The 19,266-nt window shown below is 39.7% G+C and overlaps 2 protein-coding genes across 2 annotated transcripts in view; both read left to right on the plus strand.

Annotated features, from left to right (window-relative positions):
* The first annotated feature begins 803 nt into the window (after window positions 1-803).
* marchf9 (membrane-associated ring finger (C3HC4) 9) lies at window positions 804-12,647 on the plus strand. Its single transcript, XM_077617068.1, has 4 exons — window positions 804-1,751; window positions 4,380-4,535; window positions 7,394-7,586; window positions 7,686-12,647. Exons 1-4 carry the CDS (start codon window positions 1,326-1,328, stop codon window positions 7,991-7,993), a joined length of 1,083 nt encoding a protein of 360 aa, XP_077473194.1. The 5' UTR covers window positions 804-1,325; the 3' UTR covers window positions 7,994-12,647.
* Window positions 12,648-14,033: 1,386 nt separating this feature from the next.
* The window catches only part of LOC144086902 (carboxy-terminal domain RNA polymerase II polypeptide A small phosphatase 2-like), a 10,247-nt gene continuing 5,014 nt past the window's right edge, over window positions 14,034-19,266 (plus strand). The window contains exons 1-2 of the mRNA XM_077617081.1: window positions 14,034-16,907; window positions 19,085-19,239. Coding sequence (XP_077473207.1) covers window positions 16,847-16,907; window positions 19,085-19,239 — 216 coding nt within the window. The 5' untranslated portion in view covers window positions 14,034-16,846. The remainder of the gene's footprint in view (window positions 16,908-19,084; window positions 19,240-19,266) is intronic.

The following is a 19,266-nucleotide window of genomic DNA, read 5'->3' on the forward strand; positions in this document are numbered from 1 at the left end:
CACTTCCTGTTGGTCTGGTGGGATTCAAGGTCACTTCCTGTTGAATTTAGCTCACTAACTGTTGGTTTTAGGGCATTTCTGTTGTTTTCTGTCGATTTTGTGGCACTTCCGGTTTATTTTGGGTCACTTTTTGTTGCTTCTCGGGCAATTCCCGTTGCTTTCTAAAATTCAATAGGAAGTGACCTTAAATACACCGGAAGTGACCTTGAATGAACTGGAAGTGACCCAGCATTAACATGAAGGGACCTTAAATGAACCGGAAGTGAGCTCCAAATCGAGAGTGGACGGAAAATGGTTAAAGACCAACAGTTAATGACCCTGAATTCATAGAAATGAATCATGAATCATGAATCAGGTGACCCGAAATGGCGCCTAAATCCACCATTTGACCCAAAAAATGCTGAGCAAAGGAACCGAAATGGGGTTAAAAGATAAAGAGCATGACAAAATAAGAGCGTGTGAGCAGGGGTGGGAGAGAGAGAGAGGCTGTTTCCGGAAGTGTCTGCCTGAGGAGCAAGCGATCGAGCGAGTGAGGAGGGCGGGGGGGAGTTGGGGGTGAACGAGCCTCGGCATCCCAATCAGCAGCACCGATGCGCCCGTCGCTCTAGCCGCCCGTGACCGACCGACCGACGCCTCCCTTGCGGACGTCAACGCCGAGCAAGCCGAAGGCGGAGAAGGGGAAGGAAAAAAAAAAGGGGGACCGCCTTATTTTGGACGAGAGCAAGCGGCTAGCAAGTTGGTTCGACCCAGCCCAGTTTTCGCGCCACTCAGCCAGCCAGCCAGCTAACGGCTTGTTTTCGTCGTCGTCGTCGGCGGCTGCCGGAGGAAAATGCAAATGACGGCATTTTCCACCTCTCCGGACGCCCCTCGCGCCCAGCCGGAATGAGAGGCAAGCGCAGGCGCCCCGGTCTCGTTCTCGCCCCGGATTATGACAACCGGCGAGCTTGAACGTGTGGACGGCGAGTCGTCGTCGCGGTGCCGCCGTGTCGAGTCGCCGTCCTCCTCCTCCTTCTTCTTCTCCACCACCACCATCACCTCCGCCTTCGCCGCTGTCGTCGTCTTGTGCTCCGGCTAGCCAAACATCATGTAGGCCGGCCTCCTCGACGTCGACGACGACGACGAGGCTCTCGCGCTCGCTTTGTTACTCCTCTTTTTCTTCTCGCGAGTCCCCCGGAAGGATGCGAGTGGTCGGCCCGGCGTGTTTGTGACGAGTGAACGTTTTGACTTTGGCTCACGGCCGCGTCTGGACGTGCGAGGCGAGGAAGGAGTCGGATCCTCCTCCGCCGTCGCCGCCGCCTGTGTCGCCACCACTGCCGCGGCCCAACATGTTCAAATATCGGATCCGCATGTTTCTCAATGAACTCAAGGTGCTGGTGTTGATGCGAACCGACTCGAGGCGCCCCGACGCCGACGCCGATGCCGCCGCCGCCCAAGCCGCCGCCGACAGGGGGCGAGACGGCGACGGTTGCGGCTGGCCGGCCTTAGTCGACTGTCGACCGCGCGACGGACACGGTTGCGGATGGCCGGCCCTGGTCGACTGCCGAACTCGCGACGGCGACAACGACTGCGTCGACGACGAGGACGACGACGACTACTACGGCAGCGATCCGCGTCCCAGAGGGCCTCTGGCCCTGGATGACAAGGTGTCCAAGGTACCCAAGGTGCAAGGACTGGATGCCGTGTCCCTGGCCAGCAGTGCCAGCAGCCTCCGGTCCCCCCAGTGCAGGATCTGCTTCCAAGGTCTCGAGCAGGTAAGGTGCCCCAATCCGCCGCCGAAGCAACGCCTGTCGGACAGGTGCGTTTTAATGGGCTGCCCCAAACCTTAGATTCATTTCCAGTGGGATGGGAGGGTTGGCGGCAAAATGAACTCACAAAGTTCATCCTGCAACACTCATAAATCAACAGGAAGTGACCTATAAGGGTTCAATAACAGGAAGTGACCCAAAAAGCTTCAAGATCAACAGGAAGTGACCTATAAGGGTTCAATAACAGGAAGTGACCCAAAAGGCTTCAATATCAACAGGAAGTGACCCAAAAGGCTTCAATATCAACAGGAAGTGACCCAAAAGCCATTATTATCAACCGGAAGTGACCCAAAAGCCATTATTATCAACCGGAAGTGACCCAAAAGCCATCATTATCAACAGGAAGTGACCCAAAAGGCTTCATTATCAACAGGAAGTGACCAAAAATGCTTCAGTATCAACAGGAAGTGACATCAAAATGACCCATAATCACAATTCCACCCAAAATCAATAGGAAGTGACACATATCAACAGGAAGTGACCCAGAAATGCCCCAATATCAACAGAATGTGATCTGATAACAATAGAAAGGAAACCGGAAATTACCCAATATCAACAGGAAGTGATGTAATACCAAAAAGGAGTGAACCCAAAATACCTCAAAACAAATAGGAACGGACCCTGAAATGCCCCAAAATGAACAGGAAGTGACTCATCAACAACAGGAAGTGACTAAGAAAAGCCCTAAAATGAACAGGAAGTGACTCATTAACAACCGGAAGTGACTGAGAAAAGCCCTAAAATGAACAGGAAGTGTCCCAAAATCAACTGGACATTCTCTCATAGCAACAAAAGTGATATGATGCGAACAGGAAGTGACATCACACCAACCGGAAATGATATCAATAGAAAGTCATCATTTGCTGTGGATTTGGGCTGAAAGTTGCGTTTTGGCGGCCATTGATGAGATGATTTGTTATCGACTATAGATAATAATATTTTAGAAGAGTATTCTTTTTATTATGATTTTTTTTTTTAAAAAGCATACCAAAATTGGTCACATTTCTATTTTTGGAAAGATGAAAAAGACAAAAAAAGATCCAAATAGGGACGAGCAGGGGGTAAAAAAAAATCATTTTCCCCCTTGCGGCCAACTTGTCATATTACTTCATGTTTGTGTGAATTTGTTTATTATTTATGAGTCATAAGAGAGAGCGCAATTTTACGCAAGTTGATTAAGGCCAAGAGTCCAATTATTATCTTCATTTTCTTTAAAGGAAATTGAATTCAAATTATTTTTTGGGGGGCTTGTCAATTATAATTTCATGAAAGTTTTTAATTGAAAAAATATTTAATATGATGTTTATTATTGATAATATATTTTTAAATCATTTTAATAACAAAAGAAGTATAATAAATTGAATTAAAAGGAGAAAATTGTTTTTTCTATTGAATAAAATCATTAAAATAAGTTTTTATATTGCAAAAATATGCAATTTTTTTTTATTGAAAAATATATTTAATAGGATGTTTATTATTGATAATATATTTTTAAATCATTTTTATAACAAAAGAACTATAATAAATTTAATTAAAAGGAGAAAAATGTTTTACTAATGAATAAAATCGTTAAGATATGTTTTTATATTGCAAAAATATGCAAAAAAAAATTGAAAAAAATATTTAATATGATGTTTGTTATTGATAATATATTTTAAAATCATTTTTAATAACAAAAGAACTATAATAAATTGAATTAAAAGGAGAAAATTGTTTTTTCTATTGAATAAAATCATTAAAATAAGTTTTTGTATTGCAAAAATACGCAAAAAAAATTATTGAAAAATATATTTAATATGATGTTTATTATTGATAATATATTTTTAAATCATTTTTATAACAAAAGAACTATAATAAATTGAATTAAAAGGAGAAAAATGTTTTTCTAATTAATTAAATCGTTAAAATATGTTTTTATATTACAAAAATATGCAAAAAAATCAATTAAATTTACATGTAAATGAATCCCAAAGATAAAAAACAAATAAATATCAATATTTTTTCAACATTAATTGATAAAAAAATCTCTTTCTATAGGAAAAAATTGTTTTTTCTATTGAATAAAATCGTTAAAATAAGTTTTTATAATACAAAATCAATTAAATTTACATGTAAATGAATCCCAAAGATAAAAAACTAATAAATATCAATATTTTTTCAACATTAATTAATACAAATATCTCTTTCTATGGTATTTTTTTCACATTTAAAATAACTCTTATAAAATAAATGTAAATTATTTGCTTTTAATAATAAAAAAAAAACTATTTACTTTTGAATTAAAAAAAATACATTTTTATGAATCAAAATGAGATAACTTATCAATATTTTTTTATGTAAATACCCCATCAACAAAGATGATTTTAAAAGATTATTGACCTTATTGACATTTTTAAAAAAAAATTCAATGTGTCAAATATTTGCTGTATTTGCGTAAAATAAAATAAAAAATCCACAAAAAATCTATTTTTAACAATAATTTTTTTTGACGTTTTTAAACAAGTAGAAGTAGATCCCATCCCCCATTTTATGTGAAAGACTAAACTTTGTTGTAATTCCTATGGTGACATCCAGGGGGAGCTACTGAGCCCATGCCGCTGCGACGGCTCGGTGCGCTGCACCCACCAGCCGTGCCTGATTCGCTGGATCAGCGAACGGGGGTCCTGGAGCTGCGAGCTCTGCTACTTCAAGTACCAGGTTCTGGCCATCAGCACCAAAAACCCCCTGCAGGTACTAACTAACCCGCCTAACTAACGCGCCGTCCAAACTAGTCCACCAAAAAGCCTCCTAACCCAGTTATGGCCTCCCCACCTCGTGTCCAGTTTTAATGGATCAGTCCGTTTTTTCGGTGGGATTCTTTGTTTACATTCAAAACGCTGTTGTTGTTCTGCATTTTCCCGCCTTTTTGCGTCCACAAGAGTTTCTCTTGGAACAAACCATTCCAAATCTTTCCAGCCCCAACATGGCCGCCTAAAAAGAAGAGTCAAAACTAACAATAGATATAAACAAATCAATTCCATTGGCTATATAACACATTTTTTGTTTGGTCATGCGGCGTACAAGGCGGAGCGTTCACATAGTCCTCGTTCTCTTCATAACTCGGTCCGTTTTATTGGAACAGTCCATTTTTTGGCGGGATTCTTTGTTTACATTCAAAATGCTGCCCCTTGTAATGCATTTTCCCGCCTTTTTGCGTCCACAAGAATTTCTCTTGGGACGAACCAATTCAAATCTTTCCAGCCCCAACATGGCTTCATAACTTGGTCCGTTTTAATGGATCAGTCCGTTTTTTTGGCGGGATTCTTTGTTTACATTCAAAACGCTGGTTACGTTTGTTTATGTTGACTTACTATACCAAAATGGTGCCCATTTGAATCTCACTTTTTAAGCAGGATTTTCTTGAAACTGGCAACAAAACTGGTCTGTCCTCGTGCTCTTCATAACTTGGTCCGCTTTAATGGATCAGTCCATTTTTTTGGCGGGATTCTTTGTTTACATTCAAAATGCTGGTGTTGTTGTTCCCCCGTTTTGGCTTTTTGTGAGTTACGACCTCAAGTATGAAGGTTTTCTTGCGAATAGCCACCCAAATCTTTTCAGCCCGCAACATGTCCCCCTAAAAAGAAGGGTATATAAACAAATCAAATCCATTTGGCCTGTTTTTTCATGCAGTGTACGAGAAAAAGCGTTCATGTTGCCACCGTCCTAACTTGGATCAGTCCGCTTTTTGGCGGGATTCTTTGTTTACATTCAAAACACTGGTTTTGTTTTGTTTATGTTGATGTACTATACCAAAATGGTGCCCATTTGAATCTCACTTTTTAAGCAGGATGTTCTTGAAACTGGCAACAAAAGGCGAGGGGCCATTTTCTCAAAACTGGCAACCCAACACTGATTTAAAACGAGTTCTCGGCTTCGAACGAGATGGCGCCGCCTAGTGAGGTTAAAACAACAATGGCGGATGTCTTGTTTGGTATATAAAACAATAGATAGAGGGGCAATCAATATTTGAATGTTTTACAAAAAAATATATTAAAAAGTGTTGCGTTGAGTGTTGCAATTTTAGGCGCCCACCCCTGGAACAATGAGAATGGTTTGATCCAAAAAGCTAATTGTTTACCTATCCGTATATCAAAACTCGTAAACATAACAAGACATTTTTTCCCTCCTTTTGTTGCTGACGTCACGTTTGTGTGGTGACTGGCTGCTAGGCAGAAACGGGGACCAGGAAGTCATTTGTGTCGCGACGGCCAATCAAAAAAAAGCCTTTTCCCCAGACGACTGTTGGGGGCGGGGGCTCAAGTCCCCCGTCTGTCGGCGTGAAATTTACGTTTCGGGTCGGGAGGGAGAAAGAGAGAGAGAGAGAGAGAGAGAAGCCATGTTTGTACAGAGAAGGAGCAGGCGTGCGGCTCTCCCATTGGTGGAGCCGGACGGCTGTTGCCATGGCGACAGGCGGGGAGACAAAGGGCCCGTATCCACGGAACAAAATGAATCTAGCGTCCTCTGTCCGTGAAATGGGCTCCCCTTGACGGCAATGAAATCTTACTTTGATGGGAATGAATGGCTCGACAGGGCGGCCATGTTGGTAGAGGCAAGGAAAGTTTTTTTTGTTTGTTTGTTTTTCTCCATGCTTTCACTAGAAGACCAATTCCGAATGTTCGAATGCTACTCCTAATTGCATTGACTTTGATGGGTACGTCCCCCGCAGGGCGGCCATGTTGGTAGAGGCAAGGAAAGTTATTTTATGTTAATTTGTTATTTTCATGCTTTCGCTTGAATGCTAAAGGAAGAAGCATGTAATTTTAGTTGAATGTAAGCGCATTGACTTTGATTGGAACATTGCCACAGGGCGGCCATATTGGTAGAGGCAAGGAAAGTTTTTGTTGATTTTTTTTTTAAATGGTTTTTGTATGCATTTAATGGAAGGCCAATACTGAATGCCAGAATGCTAAACCTAAATCCATTGACTGATGGGAACGTCTTCTCTGGGCAGCCATGTTGGTAGAGGCAACAAGATTTTTTTTGTAACATTTTTTAATCCTTGTGATTTTATTTGAATGTCAACTCATTAACTTTGATGGGAACGTCTCCTCAGGGTGGCCATGTTGGTAGAGGCAAGGAGGTTTTTTTTTGTTTTTGTTTTTCATCCTTTCACAAGAATGCTAATCCAAAATGAAGAAAAGGCCATGTTGGTAGAGGCAGGGAACTTTTTGTTATTTTATTTTATTTTTTTACAAACATGCTTTCACTAGAATGCTAATCCTAAATGAAGAAGTAAAATTGTGATTTTAATTGAATGTCAACGCACCGACGTTGATGGGAACGTTGCCACAGGGCGGCCATGTTGGTAGAGGCAATTTTTTTTCAAACATGCTTTCACTAGAATGCTAATCCTTTAGTTGAATCTCAACCCATTGACTTTGATGGGAACGTTGCCACACGGCGGCCATGTTGGTAGAGGCAAATATTTTTTTTATTTTTTTTAAACATGTTTTCACTAGAATGCTAATCCTAAATGAAGAAATAAAATTGTGATTTTAATTAAATCTCAACGCATCAACTTTGAGGACTAATCATTTTGCTCTTGTCAGTGGCAGGCCATCTCCCTGACAGTAATCGAGAAGGTCCAGATCGCAGCCATCGTCCTGGGCTCTCTCTTCCTAATGGCCAGCATCTCCTGGCTGGTCTGGTCCTCCCTCAGCCCCTCGGCCAAATGGCAACGCCAGGACCTGCTCTTCCAGATCTGCTACGGCATGTACGGCTTCATGGACATCGTCTGCATAGGTGGGTGAGAAGGACCACCATCCATCCAGTCCAACCATAAAAAAAAATCATCTTTTTATATCAAATTTCCATAAAAACCAGTGACCGTTTCCACGGCAGGTCTGATCATCCACGAGGGCTCGTCGGTCTACCGCATCTTCAAGCGCTGGCAGGCCGTCAACCAGCAGTGGAAGGTTCTCAACTACGACAAGTCCAAGGACCCGGGGGACGCGGGCACCCGGCAGGCCGCCCGCGGGACCCCCCGCGGCGCCCCCGCGGCGGGGAGGCGGGGCCGCAGGCTCAGGACTCTCCTGCACCGGCGTTGCGGCTACACCGTCTTGCACGTGCTGGACCGGCTCAGGCCACAGCGCCCCCGTCTAGGCTCCGCCTCCAACCGCGAGGTGGTCATGAGGGTCACCACCGTATAACGCCCGCCCTCTTTTTCAGGGGGAACTCCTCGCCGCCATTTTTCAAGACGTTCCGTGGCGCGCCGGAGTTGCTTTAAAAAAACAACAAAAAACGTTAAAAACATCACGTTTTTTTTTAACATCAAAGGTGCTACGATGTGGTGAGTGTGACCCAAAATAACAAACATGTCATTTCCTGTTTTTTTCCTGCCAACGCTAAAGGAACGCCCACTTTTTTTTTTTCAATTGAGGATCGCTATTCGCTATTTTTATTTATTTATATTTTTTTATTCGGTGGTTGCTTTCTAGCGCCGCGCTAGCTAGCGAGAACACGTTGAAGGAAACATGCTAGCAGCTGGGTGGAGCGTAGGCTTCTGTTTTTAGTGGGCGGGGCCAAGAAGAAAACTATTTCTGATCTGTTTTTATGATTTGGCCTTTTTTGTCACTTTTTTCAATGGTTTTGTGTTTAAAGCTAGCTAGCTAGCAAGCACATTTTGACTAGAAGGCAAAAAGAGTAGACTGTCTATGGCTAGCATGCTAGCAGCTAATTCTTTGGTGGGCAGAGCCAAGAAGGAAAACTATTTTCGATCTTATTTCATTCAAGCTTTTTGTCAATGGTATTGTGTTTAAAATAACTAGCTTGCTAGCTAGCTAGCACATTTCGTCACTTTTTCAATGGTTTTGTGTTTAAAGCTAGTTAGCTAGCCAGCACATTTTGACTAAAAGGCAACAGAGTAGAATGTCTATGGCTAGCATGCTAGCAGCTAATTCTTTGGAGGGCGGGGCCAAGAAGGAAAACAATTTTTAATCTTATTTCATTTTGTCACTTTTTTCAATGGTATTGTGTTTAAAATAACTAGCTAGCTAGCAAGTACATTTTGTCACTCTTTCAATGGTTTTGTGTTTAAAGCTAGCTAGCTAGCAAGCACATTTTGACTAAAAGGCAACAAGAGAGTAGCGTGTCTAAGGCTAGCATGCTAGCAGCTAATCCTACACTTCGGTTTTATTTAATGGGCGGTGCCAACAAGGAAAACTATTTTCAATCTGCTTTCATGATTCAACCATTTTTGTCACGTTTTCCATGGTTTTATGTTTAAAATAACTAGCTAGCATGCTAGCAGCTAATCCTAGCTGGAACATACTCTTATGTTTTATTTAATGGGCGGGGCCAAGAAGGAAAACTATTTTCCATCTTTTTATAGTTTTGTGTTTAAAATAATTAGCTAGCTAGCTATCTAGCTAGCAAGCACATTTTGTCACTCTTTCAATGGTTTTGTGTTTAAAGCTAGCTAGCTAGCTAGCAAGCACATTTTGACTAAAAGGCAACAAGAGAGTAGTTTTTCCATGGCTAGCATGCTAGCAGCTAATCCTAGGTGAAACATCTTCTGTTTTTTTAATGGGCGGGGCAAAGAAGGCTTTTTGTCACTTTTTTTCAATCATTTTGTGTTCAAAATATGCTCTGTGCTAGCCAGCTAGCTAGCACATTTTGACAGAACGACAACAAAAGTAGCGCATCTATGGATAGCATGTTAGCAGCTCATTCTGGGTGGAGCATACGCCTGTTTTTTTTGTGGGCGGGGCCAAGAAGGAAAACTATTTCCTGTCTGATTTCATGATTGAGCCTTTTTGGGTCATTTTTCAACACTTTTGTGTTCTGCTATGATTTTAAAGTCACTTCCTGTCATATTTCATAGCACAGTTGGAGGCGCTACAAAATGGCGAGCACGCGATCCAATGAAAATGTGGGAAACCAATTTTGCCTTTTAGCATTTCCTTGTTATTTGCAGCCAAAACAACACATCAGGGAATTCCTGCCTTTTTCTCTTGGTGCCATCACAACCACAATTAGCCGTGTGCTAGCTAGCTAGCAAGCTCTGTGGCAACAAGAAATTAGCGCCTCTAAGGATAGCATGCTAACACCTTTTTTCTGGGTGGGTGGGACATTATCTTCCCTTGTTTATTTCATGGTCAAGCATTTTATGTCGTTTTTTTAGTGTTTTGGTTTCAAAATTTGCTCTTGGTTTTATTTTTTAATAGCACAGTTTAAGGTGCTATGAAATAGTCAGCATTTGAAAATTGAAAAATGACTACTAATGTCATTTTAAATGTAGAAAACCAGTTTTTCTTTAGCATTTCCTACTTTTTACAGCCAAAATAAAGCACCAGGGACGAACATTTTCTCGTTACATCACAACCAGAATTGCGTTAGCTCGCTAGCTAGCGAGCACGTGTTGACGAAATGGCAGCAAGGCAATAGAAAGTCAATGAATAGCATGCTAGCAGAAGCGTGGAGCTTCTTAGTGGGAGGAATCATTTTATTTTGAAGCCTTTTTTGTCACTTTTTTTCAATATATTGTCCAAAATATGTTCTGTTATTATAAAGTCATGCAACCAGAATGGAGGGTCATGTTGAGCTTTTTAGTGCTAGCTTGCTAGCTAGCTCACGTTGACAATGGCAACAAGAGCTAGCTAGCTTGCTAGCTAGCACATGTTGACAGTGACAACAATACCTAGCTAGCTCTTGTTGTCATTCTGTCAACATGAGCTAGCTAGCTTGCTAGCTAGCTCATGTTGACAGAATGGCGACAAGAGCTAGCTAGCTTGCTAGATAGCTTGCTACCTAGCACATGCTGACAGAATGATGACATGTGCTAGCTAGCACATGTCGACAAAATGATGATAAGAGCTAGCTTGCTAGCTAGCACATGTCGACAGAATGACAACCAGAGCTAGCTTGCTAGCACATGTCGACAGAATGATACTAGCCATCTAGCTAGCTCTTGTCGTCATTCTGTCAACAAGTGATAGATAGCAAGCTAGCTAGCACCTGTTGACAGAATGACGACAAGAGCTAGCTAGCTTGTCATCTAGCATTTATTGACAGAATGACGACAAGAGAATAGTAGGCCAATGGTTAGCATGCTAGCAAAAATGTGCCTGCTAGCTCTTGACAGCTATTTGTTTATTTATTTTGTGGGTGGAGCTAAAGCGTCTGAGGAAGGAAGACTAATGAAGGTGAAATTTCATGATGACGCCTTTTTTCTGTCGCTTTTGGATTGATTTATCAAATCAAAATAGCAACTCAGGAAGAACTAAAACAACTGTCCTCTTCTCAGATCAGCTTTAATCCAACTTTTGTCATTTAGTTGCCATTGACAGCGATAAACGTCCAATGAAATCGAAGTCTATTGGTCTAATTGTCAGTTACTGTTAATCCATTGGCTGCTATTGACGGCAATAGACGTCCAATCCGAATGAAACTGTAGCCATCGGGAAAGGAGTTCATTGATTGGTCGTCCTTTGTCGTCAATGGAAACTTGTTTTTTTTTTGACAATACTGGACAATTATTTCCATTTTTTAAAACTTTACAGTTTTGTTAGAATGTATTTTCTTATTTGTTTGAAAATGTTTCACGTTACGTCATTTTTTTAGTTGAAGAGTGATTTTTTTTTCTGTAAAAAAAAGTTTTAATGGTAAAATTATTGTTTTTTTTGTAAAATTATTAATGGGATTTTATTAATTTATAGGGGGATTTTTAACATGTTATTTATTTTAAACTGCTTTTGTTTTATATATTTGATTTATTGTATTTTTATGACTTTTTGTTTAAAAAAGGGAAAAACTGGGTTACTTAATATTTGTATATGATTTATTATACAGATTTTTTTTAAAGGGAAAAACTGGTTATTTAATATTTGGATATGATTTATTATACAGATTTTTTTTATTTTTTAAAAAGGGAAAAACTGGGTTATTTAATATTTGGATGTGATTTATTATACAGATTTTTTTTATTTAAAAAAGGGAAAAACTGGGTTATTTAATATTTGGATATGATTTATTATACAGATGTTTTTTATTTAAAAAAGGGAAAAACTGGGTTATTTAATATTTGGATATGATTTATTATACAGATTTTTTTTATTTAAAAAAAGGGAAAAACCGGGTTATTTAATATTTGGATATGATTTATTATACAGATTTTTTTTATTTTTAAAAAGGATTGTTGTTTCAAAATGTTTGATGTTAATGTCATTGAAAATACATGTTTTGCCAAGTATTTATTGATTTAATTTACTAAATATTATTTTATATTTATTTTTTGGGCGGAAAATGTGTTTTTTAAACCTTATTTTAGGTAAACCATCCCTCCTTGTCTAAACGAATTGGACGTGTATCGCCGTCAATGGCATTCAACGAGTGAAACCTGTTAGCCAATGAAAACAGTCGAAGGGCCGTTGATATGTTTGCAATTCTCACTTTGACCGAGAGGCGGCGCGCTAAACTAAAATGACATTTTTTTAAAGCAACTCTGGACGAGCTGAAAAGGCGGGAGACGGACTCAAAGTGGGCGTGGTTTGAACAGGCTCCCCGAGCCAATCAGATTCTTTTTTTTTCCATTCGCCAATCGGGACGCATTCGAAGACTCTTTTTTTTTTTTTTTTGCGTCCTTTTGCTTTTCTACTTCGACGTTGATTTTGTAACTCGGGCACACTTGTGGAGTTGGGCGGAACCGGAAACGATATCATCTCTCTGCAATAAATGCATTGTATGTACATTTCACGGGGATTTTGTTTTTGTTTGCATGGGTGTATCATTTGATTTATCACATGACATGAACACCGATTTGCTCTGTTTCGAATGGTGCTTGCCAAAATAAACACTTTGAAAGCACCCGGATGCGATTTCTTATGACTTTTGACGAGGAGTTTTGACCCGAGCAAGATGGCCGACCTGACAGCATCTCACTACGGACAAGGAAAGCCGTTTATTTTCCGCTTCTGTCGTCATTTAAAATGCGACGGAAGTGGCAGTCCCGGGTGTTTATTTGCTAACAGCCTTCTTGCTAACTGTCGATAAATGAAGAGCTAGTTATGACCTCATTTGAATATTAATCTATTGGCTTGCTTTGGCAGAAACGTTGTCTCCCGGCGGCCATGTTGGTAGGGACATTTATCTCTTTTTATGCTTTTACCGTGAATTGAATCATTCCGTGGCGTCTAATTACTTTGAAGGAGGAGATATGGCAGCAAATGAACGTTAGTTTTTTATCGTTTTATAGTGATAAGTAGTATTTATTTCCTTTCGTTTGATATACGTGTATCGCTGTCATGTTTATAGTCTTTCGTGTAACATTTAAAACCAACTTGCACTTTTGCTTATGTCCACATGAGGGCAGTGCTAACATTGTATCGCTAACAGTGATGGAAATTTGATTAAATATAGTGAAATATCCCGGAAATCACTCCAAAAATTGCTAAATGGACTGAAATATCCTCAAATACTCATAAAAATACTCTTAACTGGATGAATACTCACTTAAAGTACTTTTAGCGCTACTCAAATACTCCTTGGTGGCCTAAAATGTGAATATAGTACAATCTAAGTACACTTTATTAATGAATAAAGCTATTGTTCATTTTTACAACGTTGTATCGCTAAGAGTGATTGAACTGTGATTAAATATCGTGAAATATACCGGAAATCACTCCAAAAATTGCTAAATGGACTGAAATATCCTCAAATACTCATAAAAATATTCGGAATTAATTGAAAAGTCACTTAAAGTACTTTTAGCGCTATTCAAATACTTCTTGGTGGCCTAAAATGGGAATATAGTACAATCTAAGTACACTTTATTAATGAATAAACCTATTGTTCATTTTTAAATATTAGTGACAGAGAACAAGTGACTTTTCATCTCGTTATTTCTTGAAAATGAATCATTTTTAATTCTTTTTATGACATTTTATCTTTCTTTATAAGGAAAACAGTGAATGTTCATTCGTTTATATCTTGAAAAATATAAATAATGAGGAAAATGACTGTAAATATTCTCTTTTTAATGTATTTTATTTGCAATGTTATTAATTTTTCTGAAATATATCTTGTGTATATATATATATATATATATATATATATATATATATATATATATATATATATATATATATATATATATATATATACACCTTAGTCGGGACCGAGCTCATGTCAATTTACTCATATCTGAAATCATTTTTTCCCATAGAAATGAACTAAATACACATTAATTCGTTTTTAAACTCTGAAAAAAACACCAAAAACAGTATATTACAATGAAAAAAACATTTTTATTGGTTCATACCTTGACATACAAGCTTAATGCGTTCCGGGACCGAGCTCTTATGTCAAATTACTCATATCTCAAATCATTTTTCCCATATAAAATATAACTAAATACACATTAATTCGTTTTTAAACTCTGAAAAAAACACAAAAACTGGATATTTCAATGAAAAAAACATATTTTTATTGGTTCTAATTCACCCTTTTCTCACAAATTAACATATTTAATCCATGCTATTCATCCTAAGAGGGTTCACAGGGGTGCTGGAGCTAACAATGAGCAACCAGGCAGGGTCACGTTTAATAGCTTGACAGTCTATGGCAGTTTTATGAAGAAAAATATTGTCCAATTGTGTTTAAAAATGGAAAAAAACTGCTCTTTTGTGAGAACTTGTTTTCCTTTCCCGCGTGAGATTGCGCAACAGCTTTCCTGAAGAGGGGGTGACGGAGGGCATCTTTTTTTTTTTTTTAATTCCTCTCTTAGCCCCTCCCCCTTTTCTCCCCCCTTCTCCTGTCATGGAGGCCAAGTTACGTAAGCGTCGTCGTCGCCGCCCCTGCGTGTTTTTGTTTTTGTCAATGAGGCGAGGCTGCTTTCCTGGAAACTTCCATAGAGGTGACTCGGCCCCGCCCCCTCCCCCTCCAAGGCCCCGCCCTTCTCTCTTGCCTTCCCGCTAAACAAGCACGTGACCGAGCAGCCAGTGAAAGGCGGCCATTTCTCTTGGTTAAAACGTCCCGGCTCAAAATGCGTATTTTTGGTGACATGGTATGAATTGATTCCGGCTCGGTGTGATTGGTTGTCGGTTTCGTTATGCTTAAGCACCCTATGTGACCCACGTGGGGATATTTTTGTTGTACCTGTTTTTTTGCACTATTGTGTTTTTGCAGTTTTGGGGCAACTGACAATTTTTGGGGTGTTTTTTGACACTTTTTTGGGAGATTGTGAGTCTTCTGTTTTGATGGTTTTTGTTTATTTACATACATTTATATTTTGTATATTAATTTGTATATTAGTTTTTTCATGTAAAAAATATTTTCAATTTTATTTTCAATTATTTTTCAATTTTTTGAATTGTTTTTTGTTGTTTTTCCTGTTAGGCGATTTTTTTTAGCTTTTGGGTGTTTTATTTTTGTCTTGTATGTTTGAAGTTTTTGTCATTTAAAAAAAAAATTGGGGGGGTTGATGCTTTTTGTGGGGTCAGTTCGAGGAAATGTGCTTTTTTTCTTAGCTTTTTGCCAATTTTTTAAATTGTTTTTTTTTTGTTCTTTTTCCTGTTCAGGTGATTTTTTTTTTTAGCTTTTGGGTGAATTTTTTTCTTGATTTTGTGGCTTTTGGGGGGGGGGTGATTTGTTTTGCAAATTTTGTTTTGTGGTGTTGATTTTCTGGTTTGAGTGGAGTATTTTGTTGCTCATTTGGAGGAAACAATTGGCATGACATCGTAAAAATTTATTCCCGCTTGGTGTGATTGGTTTTCTGTTTCATTGTGCTCAAGCACCCCACGTGACCCCCGTGTGGATATTTTTGTTGTACCTGTTTTTTGCACTAATTGTTTTTGCAGTTTTATGGGCAACTGACAATTTTTGGGGTGATTTTTTGACAGTTTTTTGGGAGATTGTGAGTCTTCTGTTTTGATGTTTTTTGTTTATTTGAAGTTTTTCTCATTTAAAAAAATATTTTCTGTTTTTGATGCTTTTTGTGAGGTCAGTTGGCTTTTTTTCTTGCACTTTTGCCAATTTTTTAAATTGTTTTTTTTTGGTCTTTTTCCTGTTCGGGTGATTTTTTTTTTAGCTTTTGGGTGTTTTATTTTTTTCTTGTTTTGGTGGCTTTTTGGGGTGATTTGTTTTGCAAATTTAGTTTTTTAGTGTTGATTTTCTTGTTTGGGTGGAGTATTTTGTTGCTCATTTGGGGGAAACAATTGGCATGTTTTGGTTGTTTTTTGGGGGGGTGATTTGTATTGCAAATTTTGTTTTTTGGTGTATATTTTCTGGTTTGGGTGGAGTATTTTGTTGCTCATTTGGGGGAAACAATTGGCATATTTTGGTTGTTTTTTAATATTTGGATATTTTTCACGCTATTATGGATTTTTTTCATAAAAAATAAATCTCGGCAGTTTTGTTTTGCAAGTACGGCAAAAAAAAAAAAATGTCTGTCTGTCACTCACTCGGGAATGCGGCGCGTGCAACGCTGGTAGGAATGCCTCAACCACGCCCCCCCTCGCCACGCCTCGCCCAATCAAAAACGGTGGTCGGTTTCAGGGCACCCTTCGAGCGCCCGCCGTAGAAAAACAACGCGTCGCTTGGTCGAGTAAAAACCAAAATGAGCAACTTTTAGCTTCCGGGCTTCGTTTTGGATGCGAGTCCGAAACATCCCGCCAAATTTCCCGCTTCTAGCCGACCGTTTTAAGCGGCCCCGAGCGACCTTGTTTATGTGTATAGTAAAGGCGCGGGGGCGCCTTGAAACCGACCACCCTTGCCCCATTTCCTCGCTTGTTTTCCTTCGTGTTCCGTCGCCCGTCGCGGATTTTCTCTCTCCGCGTCGTCGTCGTCGTCGTGAGGAGGATTGGACGCCCGACTTTGGACGGAGCGACTGGTCGCCAACGAGTCGGAGAACGACCGGAAAGCCGAGAAAGGACGACCCAGGCGACGGGGACGACGACATTTCGGACGGCTCGGGAGAAGAGCAACCCAGAAAAGGCAAAGCTAATGACGGGAGCACGTCAGCGGCCGCGGACAGGATTTGAGGATTCTCGGGGTTCCGGACTTGTCCGATGGAAAGTTCTATCATCACCCAAGTGCGTAAAGAAGACGTCCAAGTGGGCCTTAAAACAGGTAAGCTAGCTTCGAAGTGTTTACACGACGACGACGAAAAATGTTGGAAGTGCTTTCGTTCGCTTTCGTTGGCCGCCATTGAGAGCGCGAGGCGGACGAAGGAAGCACGTCCGCTTTCAAAATAAACATGTTTTCTTATTTATTTCGGGGTTGGATAGGGCTTTTCAAGGCGTTTCGGACATGGGCGGAAGTGGAGTTGGTTTGAATTTGGAGGGAAGCGAAGCTGATTTGACGCTAACTTGACACATTGGTTATTAGCATTTGCAAAGCAAAAAATACGTAAACATAGCTCATTTTTGAAAGTTAATACATGAATGCCATTGGCGGTGATTGACGTTTGAGCCATTTGAAGAGTCGTTTTGAAAAAAAAAAAGAGTACTTTTAATAGTTCGAATCACAGAAACGTCGAGTTAGTCCGTGAATGATTTAAATGACAGAGATAGGCGTTTGAACTCGAGCACTACCAAACACCATTTTAATTTTTTTCCGTTTAATTCACAATAACGTTGGAAAATAACTTTTAAATATGGTTCAAAGTGGTTCATAAATGAAAAAATGGGCTTCCTTTGACGTCGAGAGACGTCCAATCCATTCCAATCTGGAGGTGTATCACTTTAAATGGCTGTTTTTCCCATGTAAACATATTTGTTGTTTCATCAACTACCAAAAACGTCGACCTTAAACTCTTTAAAGGGAGAAAAAGTAACTTTGTGAGTCAAAGTACTTAAAAATAATTGAATTTGCGAATTTAATGTGGAAGAAAACAACCTTTGTGTTCACTTTCTTGGATTCAAACGACGTGATGAGGTTTTTTTGGAGTGAGGGGCAAGTGGGTGTATTTTGGGGGGCTTGCTGACCGTTTTGGGGCAAAACAACAATCTCGTTTGGAGCACTTGGGGGGCTCAAAAAGGGGGCTTCTGTGTTTACATAACACCGGCAAAAATCACGCTGCTGTTGGAAAATGCTATTTTTCTACTACTTCAACTACTTTACAGGTGTATTTTTTGTTTATTTATTTTAAAAAAATGTGGGTATATTATTTATTTATTAATTATTTTTGGGGGGTGTGATTTATTTATTTGGGGTGGGGTGTATTATTTATTAATTTATTCATTTCTTGGGGGGGTGAATTATTTATGTATTTATTTTTCAATTTTTAGGTGTGTTTTACTTATTTGTATTTTTTGGGGGGTGTATCATTTATTTAATTTTTTAATTCTTTTGGGGGGATGTATTATTAATTTTTAAATTTTTGGGGGGGTGTATCATTTATTTATTTTGTAATTTTGCGGGCTGTATTGTTTTTTTATTTTTTAGGTGTGTTTTATGTATTTTTAATTTTTGGGGGGTGTATCATTTATCTATTAATTTTTGGGGCTCTTATTTGTAATTTTTTTTAGGTGTCTTATTTATTTGTAATTTTGGGGGGGGTGTATCATTTATTTATCTATTAATTTTTGGGGGTGTATTAAATTATTTATTTTTTAATTGTTTGGGGGTGTATTATTTATTTTAAAAATTTTGGGGGGGTGTATCATTTATTTATTTTAATTTTTGGGGGGTGTGTATTATTTATTTATTTTTTAATTTTGGGGTGTGTATTATTTATTAATTTTTGGTGGGGTGTATTTTTTTATTAAAACTATATATAGTTAGCCGTCTGAATAGCGGAATGCTAACCAGGACCACCCGCGTCGCGTACCCGCCCACCAAATTTTGTTCATCTGTCTTTCTTTCGTAGTCATTTTGAGCAAAAATATCACTAATCCTATTAGAGCTGGTCATTGATTGGTTGCGTGTTCTCCCAGGTTTTCTCTGGGTATGCTATGCTATCCCACACCCTCAAAACAAGCATGCTAGGCTAATTCGAGGCTAAATGGCCCCTAGCTAAGAGCGATGGGTTGTCTCTGCCCTGCGATTGGCTGGCCGACGATTCAGGGTGTCCCCCGCCAGGTGCCTATAGTGAGCCGGGGTCGGCTCCAGCACCCCCCGCGACCCTCGCGAGGGCAAGCGGTTGGGAAAAGGAAGAAAATCGCAACGAATCAACGGCCCGGCCAATGGCAAGGCGGCCAACAGCCAATCAATCGCTCCTAGCTAGGGGTGATTTAGCCTACAATTAGCCTAGCCTAGCATAGATGAGGAATTGATGTCAAATTGAGCAACTATGAATTTTTCAGGGGCGCCGATCTCGAGCCCGAGACCAAAGCGCTGGTCCCTGAAGCAGCCGCGGCAGAGCCGCGACCTCTTGGGGGCGCTCTTCTGCTGCCTCCGACCTCAAGATGGCGCCAAGCCTGCGCCGTCACCGCCGCCGGAAAACGACGCTCTTGTCAAGGTAAGCGCCAATGTCAGAATTGGAGCG

Source organism: Stigmatopora argus, chromosome 1 (genome assembly GCF_051989625.1).
Source record: "Stigmatopora argus isolate UIUO_Sarg chromosome 1, RoL_Sarg_1.0, whole genome shotgun sequence".
Classification (NCBI taxonomy): Eukaryota; Metazoa; Chordata; class Actinopteri; order Syngnathiformes; family Syngnathidae; genus Stigmatopora; species Stigmatopora argus.